General features: G+C 40.9%; 3 protein-coding genes across 8 annotated transcripts; all 3 read left to right on the forward strand.

Moving 5' to 3' along the window:
- Window positions 1–435: 435 nt before the first annotated feature.
- LOC311054244 (trypsin-3-like) lies at window positions 436–4,716 on the forward strand (the record flags this gene model as incomplete). The annotated part of the gene is made up of 4 exons (XM_084070121.1): window positions 436–608; window positions 2,396–2,534; window positions 3,406–3,666; window positions 4,567–4,716. 4 exons carry the CDS (start codon window positions 436–438, stop codon window positions 4,714–4,716), a joined length of 723 nt encoding a protein of 240 aa, XP_083926247.1.
- A 1,558-nt stretch (window positions 4,717–6,274) lies between these two features.
- cdaa (cytidine deaminase a) lies at window positions 6,275–10,370 on the forward strand. Of its 2 annotated transcripts, XM_084069418.1 has the most exons (5): window positions 6,275–6,558; window positions 6,967–7,078; window positions 7,465–7,522; window positions 9,910–10,067; window positions 10,235–10,353. In XM_084069418.1, exons 1-4 carry the CDS (start codon window positions 6,363–6,365, stop codon window positions 10,045–10,047), a joined length of 504 nt encoding a protein of 167 aa, XP_083925544.1. In that variant the 5' UTR covers window positions 6,275–6,362; the 3' UTR covers window positions 10,048–10,067; window positions 10,235–10,353. The 2 variants fall into 2 exon arrangements, with proteins under 2 accessions (XP_083925544.1, XP_083925543.1); XM_084069417.1 differs by having other exon boundaries at window positions 9,910–10,370.
- Window positions 10,371–11,908: 1,538 nt separating this feature from the next.
- Window positions 11,909–16,927, forward strand: pink1 (PTEN induced kinase 1). Of its 5 annotated transcripts, none has more exons than XR_014601606.1 (9): window positions 11,909–12,358; window positions 13,142–13,414; window positions 13,892–13,995; window positions 14,096–14,278; window positions 14,456–14,619; window positions 14,735–14,862; window positions 15,065–15,295; window positions 15,557–15,991; window positions 16,056–16,927. XR_014601606.1 is itself a non-coding variant. In XM_084068484.1 (8 exons), the coding sequence occupies exons 1-8, from the start codon at window positions 12,002–12,004 to the stop codon at window positions 15,818–15,820; spliced, it is 1,704 nt and encodes a 567-aa protein (XP_083924610.1). In that variant the 5' UTR covers window positions 11,909–12,001; the 3' UTR covers window positions 15,821–16,927. The 5 variants fall into 5 exon arrangements, 1 of the variants encoding a protein (XP_083924610.1); XR_014601607.1 differs by having other exon boundaries at window positions 15,557–15,985; XR_014601608.1 differs by having other exon boundaries at window positions 15,557–15,977.
- The last annotated feature ends 75 nt before the right edge of the window (window positions 16,928–17,002 follow it).

The following is a 17,002-nucleotide window of genomic DNA, read 5'->3' on the forward strand; positions in this document are numbered from 1 at the left end:
TTGTCTCAAACGTTCAGATTTCATTGCATTTTATTTGTTTTGCTAAATTTGACACATTTCGCAGACTGGGTAAAATATTTACCATGAGTCAAATATCACCTGAGACTTGACTATTTTTCTACAGTCACTTAAAAAGTGACTCTGGCAGGTTTCTATTGACCGGTTCCATTGTGCCGCATGTCAGATGATGTAAACAACAAACATGTTAAACAAATTAAAGTTACACAATGGTTGACTAAATGTGACTGTGGTAGGGTACATATGATGCCTCATACATTTGCAATCAGATGGGAACATTTTTAAATTATTACATTTACGTAGCAGTTATTTTAGATTTTCTCACATAGACCAAGACAATTTTGCTAGTAAATTCACAGAAATCAGCAGAAATCATGTGAAAGATGTATTCAAATGCCTGACTTTATTCCGACCTTAATGCCCACAGAGACATTTGCAGAAAGAATCATCGGTGGTCAGGAGGTTAGACCATACTCTATTGGATACCAGGCTTCTCTGCAGCATGAGCGCAAAGGCGTTTGGACACATTACTGTGGAGGGACCCTGGTCCACAGGCAGTGGGTGGTGTCTGCTGCCCACTGCTGGAGGCCGTGAGTACTAATTATAACATGGGCCAGGGCATATACAGTAGACAATAGAGTAATACTTAGCACTGTGATTACAGAGCACTGATTCCAATGTTGCATGGTCTGTGTGTGTGTGTGTGTGTGTGTGTGTGTGTGTGTGTGTGTGTGTGTGTGTGTGTGTGTGTGTGTGTGTGTGTGTGTGTGTGTGTGTGTGTGTGTGTGTGTGTGAGCTAAAGATAAAACAAATTCTGTTGCACACATCTCAAAATCTAAGTCATGCTCCCCAGAGAAAATATTCTTTCTTTGCAAACATGATGTATCTCATATCTAATAGGCAGATTGCAGTATGAACCTTACTGACTTTGGTGACCCAACGGCCTTTCTTCTAGCACCACGCTTTGGCCAAATTTTCACTTGTTTTAGAGGCACACTGTAGCATTTAATGATTTTTATTTTAAAAACATCCCTCATTTAAAGAAAATAATGATACCTGGGCACTTCATTTCTTATTTAACAATTCTTCTGCTTGGATGCAATGAGTAGCACTGCCTGTAGGAAGCACTAGCAGGACTTTTAGACTCTATTAGCCTTGTTTTTAAATCACAGGAATTATTTACTATATTTTTTTGTATTCATTACAGATCTGTTTTGATGGTTTGAAGAGGTTTACAGACATTTCAGAATAGGCTCTGAGCATAAATACAGTGCCGGGTTTCCAGCTTAACTCAAACTTTACTTTTAAAGGACATTTACAATGACCAATGTGACCAAAGTCCTGTACACGGTCAAATTAAGAACCAACTAGAAAAAGTGCTCCTCGGAGCACAGGTCTCCGCCAGGTCAGGTACGTTATTGTGGCCTCCTGGTGGCGCTATAATAGACCAATGTGAAAGTTGTGCCATTTATTCCTAGGCCTTTCACGGCAAGCGGACACTGCATTCATGATTTGGGGCATTTTGTTCCAAAAATGTGTTTTGATAAATTAGACCTGCTGGTGGTGCTATAACAGGCCATTGTGAAAAGGGTGGCATTTCTTCCTCTGCCTAGTGGGAATGTGCGTGTGAAATTTCACGGAAATTGCAAGCTGCGTGCATAATTTGAGGCCTTTTGTTCAAAACGGACCAATCCTGCAAACTTTGGAAGCCAACCTTAGCCAATCAGTATGGAATATGGGAAATCGGACAAATCCGTGTTGATCACATGACTGTTGAGATGCTGTGTACCAATTTGCATGATGTTTGGATAAAATCTGTAGGAGTAATGTCAAAACAATGGATTTTGCACAAATCGGCTTCCTGGTGGCGCTATAACAGGCCCATGTGAAAAATTTGAGGCAGAGGTTCTGAATTGGCATCCAGGGAGTGTGTGTGCACAGTTTCGCAGCGACCGGGCCAACGGTGCCGGAGATTAGCTGCTAACGGACAGATAGACACACACACACACGGACGGACAGGGGGTAAAACATACTCTCTCGCCATGCCTTTCGGCCTGGCGGAGACAATAAACAAAAACAGGAGAATAGATTAAAACAAGAAGATTTGACCTGGAAACACACAAGAAGGTGTCATATGTGTTTCTAGTTCAAACACTCACTGCTAAGCCAATCAAACAAAACTATGGGAAAATGAACCGGAACAGGAAACAGGTTCTTCTGGAAACCTGGGACTACAGTTATGCACAGAGTCTATAGAATCTAGATTCAGTTAATACATTCTTTGACCATCTCCTTTATAGTGACCTGAAAGCCTCAACCAATGCCGGATCACCACATTATAGAAACCTGATTGGACTATATCCATTTTGGTCCTCAGGACCTATGCGCTGAGGGTGGTGTTGAGTGAGCACAACCTTGCTGTGGAAGAGGGCTTTGAGCAGGTCTTCAGGGTTTCCAAGATATTTACCCATGGATTTAAGTACTACAGCCTTGATAATGACATCATGCTCATAAAGGTACGCATGACTGCACTATATTTGAAAGACATCTAGCAACGTTGTTAGACAATTAATCATGGCCAGGGGTGGTTAAGTACTAAAGTAAAACTACTTTTTCTGAGAATCTTGTAATACCTGTTGTACATTATTTGTGCCTTACTCCACAAAGACAATATTTAATTTGTACTAATTGGAATTCTAAGTCAATGAAAATAATCCCTTTTTGGGAAAGAAAAACCAAATACTATACTTAGCTGTATAGGGAGATGGTCAGTACGTTATTGCTACCAAGGAAGATGGCGGCAGCAGCAGATGTAGCTCTTCCTGCCCACAACAATCATCATGGCCATATTCAAGAGACCCTGTACCGTAAAATGTATTGAAGTCAGAAGGAATTCTTATGGGTGGGAATATTGTCGTTGTCTGCCAATAGGTAATTACATTTCAGCATTCTCAAATCTGCCCTCAAATCTTAGGCAAGTGGACATTTTTAATCTGTAAGATGGTACCAATAAACTTCTGAGAGAGAGAGTTTAAAGGCTGGCTGATTTACTTTTGATTTTGATACTTACTGTAAGTACATTTGATGTGAGTTATTTTTTTATGCTTACGTACAGATAAAAAATTTACTCAAGTCTTATTCTAATGGGTGACTTTCACTTTTACTAGCGTCATTTTCTAATTTGGCATACACTTATTTAAGTGTACAGTATGCCTCTACTTTCACTCAAGTGTGGCTTTCAGGTACTATTTCCACCAGCACAAAATCCATAATGCCTTATACACCCACGCTCACATGCATACCCTTTATGCCTTCAGTTCAGTTTGATCACTCGGTTTCTCTATTAGCATCTCATTGGTGTGCCCTCTGTTTTGGTTTGTGTTGCAGTTAAGGGAACCAGCGCAACTCAATAACTATGTCGAGCCAATCGAGCTGCCTGATCCCAACACCCCCCAATTACAGTCCGATACCTCTTGCACAGTGAGCGGCTGGGGTGTGACGCATATCTACAGTTCCTACATCTCTCCTGCCCTACATGCTGTGGACGTACAAGTCATCCCCTGGTGTAAAGATTACTACTACTATGGCAGGGTCACTGACAACATGTTGTGTGCTGGATCTCCATATGGTGGCAAGGACTCCTGCCAGGTACATAGAGTCCACTGAGGGTACTCTGTGATATGATTTGGTTAACAACAATATTGATGGAGTCCTGTCATAGAATGTTTTGCCAATGGTTAGCTGTGGTTAGGACTAGAGAATTGAAACATCTACTATTCTGCTCTGACAAAACAAACAAAAAGGTTAATATCAGTTCCATTTGATCAATGAGATGAATGAAACAATTCAGGGAAACAGGCTTTCTTTCTGCCGTCATACAGTACACAGGGGCGCTGGGCTGGGCATACAGTACACAGCAGTACTTTATGCCCCAGTATGTATGAAATCGTGTGGTCGCACGCGCATCTTTAAAAGGCGCTGTGTTGAAACAATATCCTATCAGTGTCATGGAGAACAATAATAAGGAATTAACGCTCAAATGAGCAGTGCCATTCGACACTGGAGCAGCGAGAACAGTACTTTAGGGTGTGTTTGGCGTTTAGGGTGTGTTTGAATATCTCACAAAAGGAAGGACCTCTTTGTTCATCAGAAACATCTACTATTCTGCTCTGACAAAACAAAGAAAAAGGTTCATATCAGTTCCATTTCATAAATGAGATAGGAAACAATCCAGGGAAACACGTGATGCAGGCTTTCTTTCTGCTGTCACGCCGGGCATACAGGACACAGGGGCATACAGTACACTGCAGTACTTTATGCCCCAGTATGTATGAAATCGTGTGGTCGCATGCACATCTTTAAAAGGCGCTGTGTTGAAACAATATGCTATCAGTGTCATGGAGAACAATAATAAGGAATTCACGCTCAAATGAGCAGTGCCATTCGACACTGGAGCATCGAGAACAGTACTTTAGGGTGTGTTTGCATATCTCATGAAAGGAAGGACCTCTTTGTTCATCAGGTATCCTTTCTCTTGGTTTTCAGCAGGGTGACTCAGGTGGTCCACTTGTCTGCAATGGGAAATTTGAGGGCATTGTCTCATGGGGCATCAGTTGTGGCAGCCCATACTACCCTGGCGTGTACACCAGAGTGAGGAACTATGTCAGCTGGATCAAATGGAAAATCGACCAACCCTAACCCTGACAAAACACCTGTGTCCAATGTATTCTTGATTTAATAATGCTTTAGGTTGTTATTGAAAACACATTGGTATTTGGCTAACATGTTCCGGTTTGCGTCAATAATTCTGTAAATTCTAAAGGGGATTTGGGTATTGTTGAATAAGATCGAACACCTGCAGGTGGGAAGATGTTTTTGGTAAATCCTCCCCAAACAAACCATTATTAGATCAACAACAACAGACACATCATGCAAAAAGGTTTTAATGCGTTGATTTAAAATGGTTCAACTTATAATTCTCATACAAAACATTTTCACCCCAGATCCCAAGGGGGTGCTGCAGCACCCAAATTCGTATTTCTTACTTTAATCGGTCATTATAAAATGCACATTTTCTGTCTACTCGCTCTGTGTCTCATTGGTGGACGATGGACAGTTCAGAAACCTGCCTGACTCAAAAAATAAGAAAGCTCCAAGAACTGTCCTTTTGTGTTCAATCTTTAATGTTTTCTGTTAGTAAATCCCCCTGGCTCTGATGTTGTTATATTGTTGTATTAATAACTTCTTTGTTGTGTTTGGTGTTTGTATTGTACTGTATTGTATTGTATTGTATTGTATTGTACCTTATTTGTTATAAATAAACATTTGTGAAAGAAGAAGAAAAAAAAAGAAAATATAGCCTTTCTCTTCCTGGAAAGTTAACACACACAACTGAAATAGAAGCCATTGTTCTTGTATCAATAAAAAGTTGGAAATCTTGTTTGAAGTGACCAAACCTTCCTACCGATGATGGCATTGGTAGGCAGGTTTCTGAACTGTCCACAGCCCTCCTCTGAGACAAGCACCTGCCGAGCATACCTATTAAGAAACTTTTAGTGTAATTTCTGTTTTCAGGCGTTGAAACAACATGTGTAGAATTCAAGCTTTGTCATTTGCCTCATGCATATTATTCTATTGTAGGATGTTAGGAAAGTATTTGTATAAATAATTGTCATTTATTATTACTAACAATTAGTTGACTTGACTGTGTTTTAAAGGCAGTAGATGACTGCTAAAATGCATGCCATTTCACCTTTTGAGATCTTTGAAAACAGCACATTAGATCAGATAAAGCAGGCAAAGAGGGTGATAAATATCAGATGTATATTCAGCAACAATATGTTTGGGTTTAGATTTTGTTGCTTACCACCATGTTTACCGCAATGACAGCAGAGCATAATGAGCAAAAATATCAGATGTTCATTCAGCAACAATAAATATGTCTGTTTTTTATGTTTGGGTTTTGGTTTCTTTGTAAATGCTTACAACCACGTCTACCACAATGACAGCAGAGCATAATGAGCCACTTCTTATACAGCTTAGTTAAAACAGCAGCATCTCTCTAAAACTCATTACATACGCTACACTTACCCTAAAGAACTTGTGGGCCTCCCCTTTAGACCACGTGTGGCCCAGCTGTGGGGGCAGGTCCAAAAAAACAGCAACTCGTGTCTCCTAAAAAAAACTGTTTATGCCCAGTTGTAAACTCATCTCTCCACTGACTGTACTGTATATCCTTTCCCTTTCTCCCAATATTTCTTTCTCTTTCTCTCACTCTGTCCCTTGCTTTTTCCCCCCTTTTTTCTTTTACAAACGCAGGGACACAGTAAGACTAAAATGCTGTGATGGAAAACTTGAAAATCAGTAAGTGCAAAGTCACTGAAGCAGTGACAGAAGTCAGCAAGCTAACCATTGAGAAGGATGATTGGATTGAACCACTTATTCTCAAGTCCCAGAAGGCCAAAGAATTTGCGTATTGTCCTTACAGCAAATTCAGTGTAGGAGCAGCCCTTATGACAAATGATGGAACAGTCTTCACAGGTACAGTACAATCTCTGCTTGTTAAGACGCAACATTGCACAAATCTCTGTAATGCTATAGCCTACTGCTTTATATATGTAATTAATTGTTCATTAAAATATCTCAGCTCACATCTAATCCCAGTTGTTTAAGCTGCATTCTGAGATTTCAGAGTATTGCATGGCTACATGCCAATATAAACCTACTGTTTCAAAGTTCTGTTCCTCTTTGGTACTTTTCCAGACAGTGGTGCAATCACTAAACTGTCACTCACTCTCACTGAACCAGGAATGGACCCACAGTTTTATATACTAGACCCATCTAGTAAATAAATAATGTAATGTGTAATGGACTCTGTTTATGTATTATGGAGGCTGTGTGAATCTTGTCTGTCTCATATAATAGATCAATTCTCTGCTCTGTCAACAGGCTGCAATGTTGAAAATGCATGCTACAATCTTGGTCTGTGTGCAGAGAGGACAGCTATAGCCAAGGCTGTGTCTGAAGGATACAGGAGTTATAAAGCGATTGCCATCTCCAGGTACTCTGGCCTTTTACCTACAGTATATGCCTCTGAATTCAAGCAAATATTAGTGAAGCAATGTGTCTGGAACTCTGGATACATACAGTATTGATTCCCATTATCCTCATGATTCAGTTTTTAATTAAACTGAAGCTGTTCCTTGTTGCAGCTACTCTTTGTTGTTGGATATTTACATGGCCATGTGATGTGAATGAGAAATATTTTGTTTCCCTCAGGACTTGCAAGGAATAGATTGCCCTGAAAATAAATTAATCTACCTCATCTGCAGGCTAGTTACTGTTCTTATTGGAAATTGCAGCACTGCAGCTTCCATGGCATTACATTTGTGTTAACTGGAATAAATGAGAGCACAGTATGTTATAAAAAATAAACCAATTTTGCAGTGACCTGGATGAGCAGTTCATCTCTCCTTGTGGTGGTTGCCGGCAGTTTATGAGAGAGGTAATGTATATCTAATATCTGTGGCTTCTTTAATCATCAACAGGGAAGTAAATGATCAAACTGGTGTAATTCTTGCCTTTTGTACATGTGAGTAAAGAGACCCATGTGCAGACGAGAGGCGGTAGAGCAGCTCAAACTTTTAAAGGTTTATTAATTAACACAGGACAGGCAGGCCTAGTTCCAAATCTAGAGACAGCTACAAGATCAGGTCATCAATGCAGAACAGAATTTTGAGATAAAGCTTGGAAACTCAGGGTTCCTTGAGGGGGTTCCAAATGGACCCTTAGGGCTGTAATTATTAAGCCAGGTGTCCATGGCAGGGTCTGCATTTGCAAAGGACCCGGTCCTTTGAGAGCTGAGCGGTGTCTAAAGAGGTACAGATTTGACCTCACTCAGCCAGCGTTCTTTCTGTGCTGAACGAGGGCAAAATGGTGACGTGCAAAGCTTTTGACTACTGATTAGTCAGAGTCAGAGAATCCTCAGCTGTGTCAACACAGAAAGACAACAACTTCTGCGGCACATAGATTCATATTCGGTTGCTACGCCTGTTTGTTTTTTATATTTGTATTTTTGTATCTGTGAGGATGTGTTTAATTTCTAGTGTTAGAAATGCTATTTGATTAGCCTGCATTTTGTTTGCCAGTGCTGCTGACTGTTGAGATTCCACAAAGCACCAAGAACACACCAACCAACAACTACAAAACACATTGACGAACGTCAGACAAATCAATCGTTGCGATTCACCATAAATTCAGCCACCCGTTATTGTTTTATATGTATTTTGATCTTGTCAGTTGTCTCCCGTTTGTAGGAGACAACGAGTATTTGCTCTGAGAGTGTACAGACCAAATGGACCCTGCAGTCTTTCCTTTTTCTAATCCATTGTATTCATAATAATAATATAGCACAGTGCAGTAGGGTGTGAAACGCCATACAAATGGAGTATACCAAACTGCTGTTTGAATTGAATCAATTCCAATCTGGCTTCAGAACATCCCACTCCACTGGCACAAAGGTAGACTCGGGCAATACTGTGGCATGGTCATACTGGACCTCCAAAAGGGTTTGACACTGTCAATCATTCATTACTGAATAAGCTGAAGGTGATTGGTTTTGATATAACATCTGTAAACTGGATGAAATCCTACCTTGAGGGAAGAGAACAAGTGGTTGATGTCAATGGAACCCTGTCCTCATCCCTCCCAGTGAACTGTGGGGTTCCCCAAGGAAGTATAGGGCCGTTAGCGTTACCGTTCCTTCTATACATGACATGAAAGCAGTGTTGATGACTCAGCACTCCTGTTTTGTTTTTTTCTCACACCTTAACTAACGTCCATATCATATCATGTACACAGTATATCTGCTGCTATGCTCATGTACCTTTATGTCTTACTTCAGGTACTTACCGCACCTTATGTCTTACCTCAGGTACTATGTGCAAATGTAGATCATTTGTTAGTTTTTTATTGATTTATATCTCTTCCCCCTTGCCCCCCTTCTTCTTCCCTTTCTTTATTATGGAAATAACTAAAACGATGGCGCTTGCACAAAAACAAATTTCACTCACTGTTTTACACCTGTAAACATGTGATATGACAGTAAAGTTGATTCTGATTCTTGACAACAAACTGACTGGTGAAATGCTTGCACCTCTTGGTTCTCCAACATCTCGTATGTCATTCAAAACTAAGCTTCAGACCTCCCAAAACAAATTGATACGACTACTGCTTACGACTGCGGCCTTAAGCCCATGATGACCCACCTACTTCCAACACACTGGGATTGGTATTTAAGATACTTAAAGGGACAGTGCCCTCAATACCCTCATACCTGTCTAACTACTTCTCCAAAGTGAGTGACACCCACAGCACAGCCACAACACTTGACCATGATCTGGTATCACCCAAATTTAGAACAAACATGCGAAAATTCTCATTCTACTACTCTTCCACCAAAATGTGTAATGAATGACACCATTCATTAAAGGATGCAAAACACCATTAAAGGATTTCAAAACTGGCGGTAAAAAAGGGGAGGTAAATGTAATTTCCCATCTCTTTTGTACATATAGTGTTTGTATTTTGCTATGTTGATTAACTGAATACAGGACCACAATGGAAACAAGTCCCCTGGCCTTTTTTGTGTTATTCTTTTAGCCTTATTGTCTTACTGTACCACGTGCTGTTTACATTTCTGACTAATAACGTAATCAATCAATCAATCAAAAAAAGACCTTACGGGTCCATTTGGTTCCATTTACACTCTCAGAGTTATGGGGGTCCTTGGAATAAAAAAGGTTGAGAACCACTGCCTTACCCTCATTCATATGCCATGGCCTGTTGAAGCTCTGGATATTGTCTGATGTCCGTTCAAACTTCCCACTACAGTTTGGTGATCAGTGGTCTGTGTTCTTGACCAAACCTGATGGATCCTATATGGAGCTGACAGTGGAGGAACTGCTTCCCGTTTCATTTGGCCAAGACCTGAAGAGGAGAGTTTTCGACACAAAGAATGGGTCAACATAATAGACAGTAGACACTGAAAAGTAAGAAATGTTTCTATTAAAAGAAAGAAGAAAGAAAGAAAACATTTATAGTTGTTACATATTGCTTATAGTAAATGTGTTCAATGTTTAATTGTAATTCAATATCGTAGTGTTTGTTATCTAGGCCTACTGTGTATTAAATCACATCTCATCATTTCTACCTAAAGGCAGAAGAGACAGCTGTCCCCTTATAGGCCAGTGGGGCACAAACTGTCAATTGGGACCCAAACTTGGGTCACTGGAGATATTGGGTCGCAGAATCATGTACAGCCAGATTAGAATGACAATGCAAGTATTAGATGAGTTATGGAAAAATACTTTTAGTTGAATGTTCACTTTTAAACATGCAGCACTAAGTAATTGTTATGTTTTTAAATAAAATGTTCGGATAATCCTATGTTTACTGGGATGTGTTAAATATACTGTTGATTTATATTTAAGAACAGGCTTTGGTGTGTCATTAACGTTTTACCTTTTGTTTGCCTCTATATCCCTTTCTTTAGATTACTTTTTTTTAATCATGGCAGTTGTCAGCATACATACTAGTAATTGTATATTATTACCATGAATAAATGCTACATTGTGTTGCAACACACATGGATCAATATAATAATAATAATAATATTGTGTGTGTGTGTGTGTGTGTGTGTGTGTGTGTGTGTGTGTGTGTGTGTGTGTGTGTGTGTGTGTGTGTGTGTGTGTGTGTGTGTGTGTGTGTGTGTGTGTGTGTGTGTGTGTGTGCGCATGCGTGTACACTGCATTGGAAATCACAATGCAGGGTTGGCAAATTATCCTAAAAGAAAGAATAATTAAATAATTCAAGTAGAAGGGGACTGTGTCTGTGACTGTCCTGCTCTGAAAAAGTATTTTTGGGGTTCAATGCAGCCATGATGACATTCCTGAACATATATGTTGTGGAGGGAAGGATTTACATCAACTTAGACATTTGGGTTATATGGACTGGGTCGTGTGAAAGATATCACAATCCAGTAGATGGCGGTAATGCAACAACTATGGATGCCAACCTCCAGAAAAACAAACACAAAAGAAGAAATAGAAGCAGTAGTAGAAGAAGATGGGGATGTTTTGTTTACATACTAGTGTTGCCATGTCGGCTTATTATAAGCGACTTAAACCAGTGGTTCTCAAATATGTTCATGCAAACGTTTTGTGCCCAGGGCCCAGGGGAGCATTTGTGTTGACAGAATGTTTAAAAACATTTTATTGCAGATAGTGCTTTTGAAAATAGCAAATCTGCTATTTTTAAATAGCTGATAAAGTGCTCATGTGGCCTAGCCCTAGAATGTCTGTGATCTTACATACATTTCTGGACGACGCGCTGTGTAGTGACGATCTGCGCGGCCGTAAAAGTGCTCTAAACTCCGTCTGTACTCACCCAATAATTCATTCCTAAGATTTGGAGTCAGATATTGTCCTCTAGTTTCATATCCATTTGAAAGTTCTGCCAGAAAACGTGTGTTTAGTCAAATATCTCCACTTTTCCACGAGCTGCACACGGACGACTTTCTGTACGGGCGAGGGGCCTGGGAATGAGTGCAGGACTGAATATATGTAAACTTCCTTAGGACGCTGCACGAATGTTTGGGACACACAATTGGCAGATGGAGTGATTCATGGAGTGATTGAGTGATTCATTACCATTATCGTCCAGGGTGATCTATGACTGTGTATTTGGAATACATGAAATGTATGTAAGATAACAGACATTCTGACAGCCATTCTAGGGCTATCACGTGGCCTAGTTGCTTCTTTTGGGCTTGTTTTCACAGACCTGGTTGCTTGTTTCTCTCGCAAAACCTGGCAACACTGATCCTAGGTTGTCCTTGCGGGGGTTGTGTTATTGTGGACTTGGGGAGAAAGACCCATAGAGTTAAAAGGAAAGAACCCGTAACCTAACCACCGACTGGTAAAAGATGTCTGTAAAACATGCCTTAAGTCGGGGGTTAGAACTCGGCCGTTCGGCGTTCCAGCTGGGCCTCCTGAAACCCATCAGCCGAGTTGCAGTAAAGCTCCGAGGTGAACGCCTTCGTGTTGTAGGCCCGCCGGCCCGCACCGTTCAGCCTCGGGCTTTCCTGCCGTCTCGGTACCTGTATTATCGCACGTCACTGCGGGGCCTCGCGGCTCAGTTACAGTCCGGCGGGTTTAGGAGGTTTGCTATCGGCTCTCCACGTAACAGGGCTGTGTTTTTGGCTTTCGGTCTCGGCGTAGGACTGATCGAACAGCAGCATGAGGATGACAGGAAAAGTGCATCGACATGCCAAGAAATTCAGGTATGAAGCACACAGCAATTGACAGGTGGGTTGCGATTTGCGCTGGTGCGGGGTTATTAATCACACCTGTGTGTGCTAACCTCGCATCACCAGCCTATTTCCTCCGAGGTGGAAAGACTGGTGATGCGAGGTTATCACCAGCCTTTCCACCTCGGAGGAAAAGTGTGTGCCGCCTACGTATGAGAAAAAGGCATACACCATACTTAATAATAATAATAATAATAATACATTTTTATTTATATTGCATTTTACATTTGAAACAAATCTCTAAGTGCTACTGTACAGAATAAAAACAACAGTTGCATAAAAACAACACATCTAGAGTCTTTAAAAAAACATAAACCACAAGAACTCTAATGGAGACTGAAGGGGTGGGAGAATCTTTTGAAACACACACACACACACACACACACACACACACACACACACACAAAGAAGTAACATTGTAACAAAGGGACAGTTGTCGGTTTCGAAGTGTTTGTCTTTTATGTTTATTTAGTTTTTTCTTTTTGTGTTTTTTTATGTGTCTTATTTCTCTTTCTTTCCTTTCGTGTGTGTGTGTGTGTGTGTGTGTGTGTGTGTGTGTGTGTGTGTGTGTGTGTGTGTGTGTGTGTGGGTGTTAAAAAAGGAATACAAATTTTAAGTGACAAAAAACACTCACACATGGGGGCAAAAGACCTAGGGGGTAAAACCAGAAAATCTAACCGAATGCTTTATTAAAAAGGAAAGTCTTCAGTCCTCTTGAAAACATCAACACAGACTGTTGTATACTTCCACCCACAGACCCTATTTAGGAAGAAGAAGTTCCAGACACCCATCAAGCCATTTACATCAGGATACAAGCTGGAAGACTACATCATTGGGAAACAGATTGGGAAAGGTTCCAATGCGGCTGTGTATGAGGCGTCTACTCCGTTTGCCCTACGCAAGAAGGATGATAAGTCTTCCCTGGTGGAGCTGATCGATGATCAAAATGAAAAAGAGACGTCTCCTTCCCTGACATGCTGCTCACTAAGACTTGTCCCTCTGGCTGTCAAGATGATGTGGAACTTTGGGGTGGGCATTCCACACTATTCCACATATCTGCACATGCAATGATATCCAAGCTATTTTAACCCATTAAGACCTGAGGCTGATTCTACAAATGTCTTCCAAATCCTAACAGTTTTCTGAAAAACTTATGTTGCTATATCAGTGGTGCTCAAACTGTCAAGGACCATTCCAAATTATATGTATTTGGCCACGGACCCCTATTTCAAAATATTTTGTTCCAGGCACCCTCAGAAGCAAAGTTTTAAGTAAAAAATAATCGCTTTAAAAAAGTACAATTTGCACAATGTACAAGATTTTTCAAAAATTGCAGATCTACAAGCTCATAGCGCGTCACTTCAAACTTGTATATCTGCTATTTTTGAATATCCGATGCTAAAATCTAAAATAACACAGATGCTTTCCCGGTCCGAATGGGTTAAACAATAAATGGTTGTTACATCGATCGATATGCATCATTAAATTAGTCATTTTTGCTTACAGGCAGGGTCATCAAGTGACGCTATACTGACATCCATGTCACAGGAGCTGGTGCCAGCAAGCCCGCTTGCCTTGAAAAAGGAAAATGAGCAAATTACTCTGGATGGGTAAGCTTTTACTTACAGGGAGCAGAATGTCATGTTTAAGTGCAGAGTCAATACTGAAACCGGTCTTCAAGATGAACAGCTGTGGTCTCCCTTTACGCAGATATTTTGGAGAGCAGCCCAAGAGAGTGCCTGCGCACCCCAATGTGATCAGAGTGTACCGTGCATTTACAGCTGATGTCCCACTGCTACCAGGTGCCCGGGAGGAATACCCAGATGTATTGCCAGCCAGACTTAACCCTGCTGGTCTCGGCAACAACCGTACCCTGTTCCTGGTAATGAAGAAGTAAGGACTGCCATTATTCGCTTTCACTCTGATATAAGGATGTCCTTTTTTTTCTTTTTCTTTTTTTATAATGTTTCTAAGATGATGATAATGTTGTGGGACATGTTAGAAACCACTTGCAGTTAGATGTATTTCTCAATCACTGGTCTTTGCTGTAAATTGGCCACTATCTTGTAGTTATCCCCGCAACCTGCGCCAGTACCTGGAGGTGTCCACGCCAGACAGAAGGCAGGGCACTTTGATGGTGCTGCAGCTACTGGAGGGGGTGGACCATCTGTGCAGACAGGGTGTCGCTCACAGGGACCTCAAGTCAGACAACATTTTGCTAGAGCTTGACTCAGGTCAGAGACCCCACTGAGGCACATCATCTTTATCAGCAAACAAACAAGCTAATCTTCATTTTTGGATACATTGATTGTCTGTTAAGAATTCTATCAACTTCTGCACAATCTGCAGGTGGCTGCCCACGGTTAGTGATCACTGATTTTGGCTGCTGCCTTGCCCAGAGTGACAGTAGCCTACAGCTGCCCTTCAACAGTCGGTGGGTCAACAGAGGAGGGAATGCTTGTTTAATGGCACCAGAGGTAGGTAAATAGATTTTTCAGATGGGTATCTAACTAGTTGCAGTAGTGCAGTATGCCCAGTGCCTACGTTATAACTACAGTAACAAACATGATTAAACATTCTTTTGTACTTATGTTGTCCGTCATTGCAACTTGCACCTTTCTAGACACTGATAATAAATCCAACTCTCTCCCATTTTTTAAAATCATTTGATGCACAAAGGTGGCTACTGCAGTTCCGGGTAACGGGGTTGTCATCAACTACAGTAAGGCAGATGCTTGGGCTGTGGGTGCCATCACATATGAGATATTTGGCCAGCATAACCCATTCTATGGAGCAGATGGGCTGGAGAGCAGGACTTTCCTGGAAAAGCAACTTCCTCCCCTTTCTTCTAGTGTTCCAGCTGATGTTCAATTGGTGGCCCAGTTACTCCTCAGAAGGAACCCAAACAAGGTATATAGTACAGCTAGCGAGGAATAGGTTTGACTGAATGGCACCATTTTGCTTTCCAAAAATATAGTATGGGTTGGCTAAAACGGAAGTGAATACTTGACTGATGGCGCTATTCTTGTGATGTTGTTTTCTGTGTTATTTTGCCTGTGTGTACGTAACGTCGGGAAGATGTGTGTTCAAGTCAAAGTGTAAGCCAGCTAAGTGTAATGAAATGTCTTATACTGCAATCAATCATCATACACATTATTACTGTCTCCACAGCGTCCCAGTGCTCGTGTTGCCGCTAACATGCTGCATCTCAGCCTCTGGGGACGGAGGGCACTGGCCAATCAGGATAGTGCCAGCATGAAGAAAGTAGCAGATTGGTTACTGTGTCAGTCTGCTGTAGTCCTCCTAAGGGGCTCCGGCGGACCCACTGGGAACACCGTGGAGGCAGAGCTGCAGAGATGCTTCCTGTCTAACGTGGAACTGGAGGACCTGCGCACTGCTGTGGGGTTCCTCCTGTATGGACGGAACCAGCATTAAGCTTGCATCATGTCAACTTAGAACCACCTGTACTGACACAACTGGGAATAATTCAGGAATCAGGAACTTTGTAGTTGTAGATGGTGTGTGGTGAGGTGTCATAGGCTTCTAAACTTCAACGATTTAGTCTGTAGTTTGACCCTTTACTACTCTGTGTGTGTGTGTGTGTGTGTGTGTGTGTGTGTGTGTGTGTGTTTTATAGAGACAGCGCGCGCACACACACACACAGTAAAAGTAAACAGTAAAATCCTCTTAATTTACATTTGTTCACTCACAGTCACAAATTTAATAAATGAACACTGAGGATATTATGTAGGAGCAGCACACGGTGTTATGAGCGGGTGAAAATGTATGCACTTTAACAAGATCCAACATTATTGATTCATGCGTCTGTTTTGCTCATCAGAACAGGTCTATGCAGGGGCTGTTGTAGGCAGTACTATTCACAGGTACACTACACACAGGTACTAGTGTGTATCAAAAACTGATCTTGTCTCACATAATTAAAGAAAGAAAGAATTGGCTGCTAGTTGGTTTGTTTAAAGACAATGAATCAAGTGATGAATACGTATGAATGTTTTCTAGAAAGAAAATGGCACTGTGAAATAGCTCTGCGAATGTTTGCAATTCAATTATTGGTTTGTGCAGAGTATTAATCAAGCTTAGTGATTATTCTCGGTGGTTTGCACTTTGTCCAGTTTGCAGTTGCGCTGTGCCAACCCAACCTTATGGTTCATTCTCATTTTATTGATTATTTTCTAAACAGAAATGGTGTGTGTCATGTGAGTGAATGAATGGAAATACTGTATGCAATCAGGTATTCTCATAATTGAATTGTTCCTTCACTATTTCTGTCCAGAATATTTTTTACCTTAAGCCATGCATGTTATTAAATATATAAAATAATATAATCTGTTATATTATTTTAAATATAACTTTAAAGCTGAAAATAAAATGACAGCCTAAAAAGGTATGTCATACGACGGAGAATGTGTAGCCATTTTGATAATGGGTGTGAGCAATAATGTGTAAAATATTTGTGGAAATGTATTTGGCTTTTAATCTATACATGCCTATTCGGCGGTTTTAATAAAGTTATAACCTGTGCCTGGCGTGTCATGGTGTCATAAGGCTGTAAAAGGTCATAATAGCCGTTGGCCTGGTTCCAAATAGAAACGCCCC

This window comes from Gymnoscopelus microlampas, assembly GCF_963454915.1.
Source record: "Gymnoscopelus microlampas genome assembly, chromosome: 10".
NCBI lineage: Eukaryota > Metazoa > Chordata > Actinopteri > Myctophiformes > Myctophidae > Gymnoscopelus > Gymnoscopelus microlampas.